Source organism: Octodon degus, unplaced genomic scaffold, assembly GCF_000260255.1.
Source record: "Octodon degus isolate 3935 unplaced genomic scaffold, OctDeg1.0 scaffold00515, whole genome shotgun sequence".
Lineage (NCBI taxonomy): Eukaryota > Metazoa > Chordata > Mammalia > Rodentia > Octodontidae > Octodon > Octodon degus.
The window spans coordinates 65,782-69,435 of record NW_004525091.1 but is presented as its reverse complement, the minus strand read 5'-3'; the positions used below and the strand labels follow the sequence as shown (position 1 = coordinate 69,435).

The following is a 3,654-nucleotide window of genomic DNA, read 5'->3' as shown; positions in this document are numbered from 1 at the left end:
CAAGTCTGCATCTTGTACAGCAATTAACCACTAAGAAGAATATATGCAGTGTATTATTTGTTGAAACTGTACTTTAGATTTGATTTGAAACTGTCTCATTGCTATATGTTTATCAATAAAACTTTGAAAAGAAAAAAAATTACATAGATCATATTATAATAGATTGGAATGTAATCATTTATTCTTTTCTCTGAGGAAAACTATGGTCTCTCTGCAGGCTTGTGCCCGACAACTACCAGAATCTTCTAGCCCTCGTTTTTGCCAGTGAAGAGATCAACAGGAATCCCCACCTTCTACCCAACATAACTCTGGGATATGAGTTTCACCCAATACATTATGGTCACTGGAGGCTGCTGGAGAGTTTCTTCAGACTGCACACAGGACACAGTGAGGTCCCTAACTATACCTGTAGGAAAGAGAGCAAGTCTGTAGCAGTCCTAACAGGAACAACCGGTCAAATGCTGGAAAAAGTGCAACACTGCTGGAGCTCTACAAGTTTCCACAGGTGAGTGAGTGTGAGTGATGGGGAGAGTGAAGGCCTTCTCTGCTCCCAATAGTGAAAGAGAATGGGATTATGCATCACTGAAATTTTAAAGTTTTTAAATCTCAGCATGTGATACACACAGATTAGCGGATTAATAATTCTTTCCTCTCTGCAGCAGAGGGAAAAGACAGAGAAAAGAAATTTCCTTGAAAGGACCTATTCTCCAGGCATAGTCAAACATATGGCACTTGTGAAATGAGATGTGTAGAGATATGTAGGTGGGACTAAACAGTATTTCCTTTTGCTATTTCCAGCTGTTGCTTTATACATTTCAGATCTAAGTTTCTGCTCCATGTTGACCCTCTTTACATCATTTCAAATGGTTTTCTTTTAGTTCAGCTTTAGCTCATTTGATCCCACATTCAATGACAAAGGCCAGTTTCCTTCTCTGTACCAAATGGCCCCCAAGGACACGTCTCTGGCCACTGCCATGGTCGCCTTGATGCATCATTTCAGCTGGACCTGGGTAGAACTGGTCATCGCAGAAGGTCAGAAAGGTCTTCAGTTTCTCTCAGATGTGAGAGCAGAGATGGACAGGAATGGAGTCTGTGTGGCATTTGTGACAATAATCTCAAATTCATTTGCATCTCAACTGGCTGTGCAGAAACTAGATTTCCTGAGCAGGGAAACACCACTAGCAAATGTTGTTGTCCTTTACTATGACACAGAGAGTCTGAATGATGTAAACTATCAGATAGGTCAGTATGTAGTGACATGGAGAGTCTGGGTCACAAACTCACAGTGGCATGCTGACTCATCTGGAAGAAATTTCATACTTGACTCATTTCATGGGACTCTCATTTTTTCACACCACCGAGAGGAGATTCCAGGCTTTAAAACCTTCATCCACTCAGTGAAACCCTCCAAATATCCAGAAGACATGTTCCTCACTCTGTACTGGTTCCAGAATTTTCATTGCTCAGTGTCTGATTCTGATTGTGCATTGAAGAACTGCCTACCTAATGCTTCTCTGGCATGGCTGCCTGTGAATCATTTTGACATGGCCATGAGCGATGCGAGCTACAATGTATACAACGCTGTGTATGCTGTGGCCCACGCCCTCCATGAGATGCTCCTTCAGCAAGTTGGAATAAAACCAATCAGAAACGGAGACACAGTGGTGTTTTCTGCCTGGCAGCTACAGTCTATTCCCGTAGGTGGCATGACCTCTTAGCAAGAGCTATTTTGAAGATGATAGATGCTCAAAGCAAAGCATTAAAAAATATTTCTCAAAAATGAACGGTTTATGTATGACTTTCATTAGTAATATAAATTTTGAGGTTAAAATTAGCTAAATCTTTAATTTTATGCCGGAAGGTATCAATATTCTTCACAATTGGTTTTTGATCTTTTTAGGGGAGTCAGAGAGTTTGGATTTTTATTTTTTTGCTTTTATACATTTAGTACAGGGCTTACGTGGTCTCATTTCATGGATAAGACTGTAGTGATTCTCCCATTTTCAGTCCCCTAAGCGCTGGGATTACAGGTCCGCATCACCAAACCCAGTCTCAAATGCCCGCTGAGTGTGCCCCAGGGGAGGGGACAGCACAGCAAGCCAGGGATCCAACCCCAGTTCCTGTGTCTGCCAACCAGACGCTTTAATCCACTGAACTATGTGGCTGGCCCTTGTTGTTCAGAATTCACAGTTTCAAGAAAAAATAAGTTTTCACATACACGTATTCTGGAAATATGTATACATGAATGGTGTTACACAGTATAATGGATATTTTATGAATTATTGTATTTATTTATGCAATCATTTCTAGTATTGTTAATTTCATTTTCAGTATTGATAATCTCATTTTCAGTTAGATTCTGTGGGAAAAAGAACTAAAAAGTGGGCTTGGAAAATGCTTAACATATACGTATACTGTCTATTTAGAAAGCCTTGCTTGGGGCGGGGAGATGGCTCCGTGGAATAATCGCTTTTCTGGCAAGTGCCAGGGCCAGAGTTCAAACCCAATTCTGCAAAAAAAAAAATCGATAACCTTGCTTATAATCTTTTCTCACTTTTTTTACTCATTATTAACTTCATTGAATATCAGTAGCAATTATATAGCAAATTAAAAATTGTACACAAATATTGAAATGTGAAAGATGGCATGTAGCCAAAGTGAATTTTAGAAAAATATATCTGAAATAAATACATAACATGAGATTAATAACAGATTTCACATTGTAAGAAAAATATTTACAAACAAGTTAATATAACAATAAAAAATTTCTAAAACAAACATGAAGAAGAGTTTACAGATCAGTCATGTAATAGTTCTCTCTGTGGCAAAATCAACAAACTTATATACAAATAATTGCAATTCTCAAAGTAGAAGAGGGTAAGCAATAAATATTTAAAGATTTAAAATTTTGAATTTAGTTAAAATTTTAGCACATTTCCAAGGAAGATGGCACTTTTGCACAAGAAATATGAATAAAATCATACCAAGATACACAAAAATGAAATTCTCCAAAACTAATTGTAAATAAAAAGTTATTAAAGCATATACATAGAAAAAATATTAGCTATGGAAGAACAAATTTAAATAGCATATTATTGCACATTAGAAAAACAAGAGAAAGTAGTTAAGAAACTAGACTTATTTATTCAAAGGACTGAAGAAAAAGATCTCTCCTCATTGAATTTTAAACTTAGAAAATACATCTTTGAAAACTAAAATTAAAATATTTTCCAGTTATACAAACTCGAAATATTCTAATACCTCCAGATGTAACATATAGAAAATAACAAGAACCACAACCCAGAAGGCAAGGGAAGTTGCTGAATGGTCCTGTATAAAGATCAAAGAGCTCTCAATACGGTAGTCACGCAGGACTATGTAAAATATAATAATATTAGACCAACCCATTTAAAAGTCATTCAAGTTTTCCATAAAACAAGAGCCAGAGAGACAGCTCAGTAGAGTAAGTGCTTGCCTTTAAAGCACAAGGTTCAATCTTCTGCAAAAAAAAAAAAAAAAAAAAAAAAAAAAGGTTTCCATAAAACAGTATCAATTTTATGTCAAGTTACAAACATATTTATTCGTGTGTGTGTGTGTATGTGTGTGTGTGTGTGTGTGTGTGTGTGTAAAAGGAAGAACTAATATAAAGTCGAT

At 36.6% G+C, this 3,654-nt stretch overlaps 1 protein-coding gene across 1 annotated transcript in view; it reads left to right on the top strand.

Annotated features, from left to right (window-relative positions):
- LOC101574256 (vomeronasal type-2 receptor 116-like) overlaps positions 1–3,654 on the top strand; it is a 39,329-nt gene that overhangs the window by 11,476 nt on the left and 24,199 nt on the right. Inside the window, 3 exon segments of the mRNA XM_004648650.3 lie at positions 218–450; positions 453–505; positions 879–1,697. Of these exon segments, the coding sequence (XP_004648707.3) occupies positions 218–450; positions 453–505; positions 879–1,697 (1,105 nt within the window).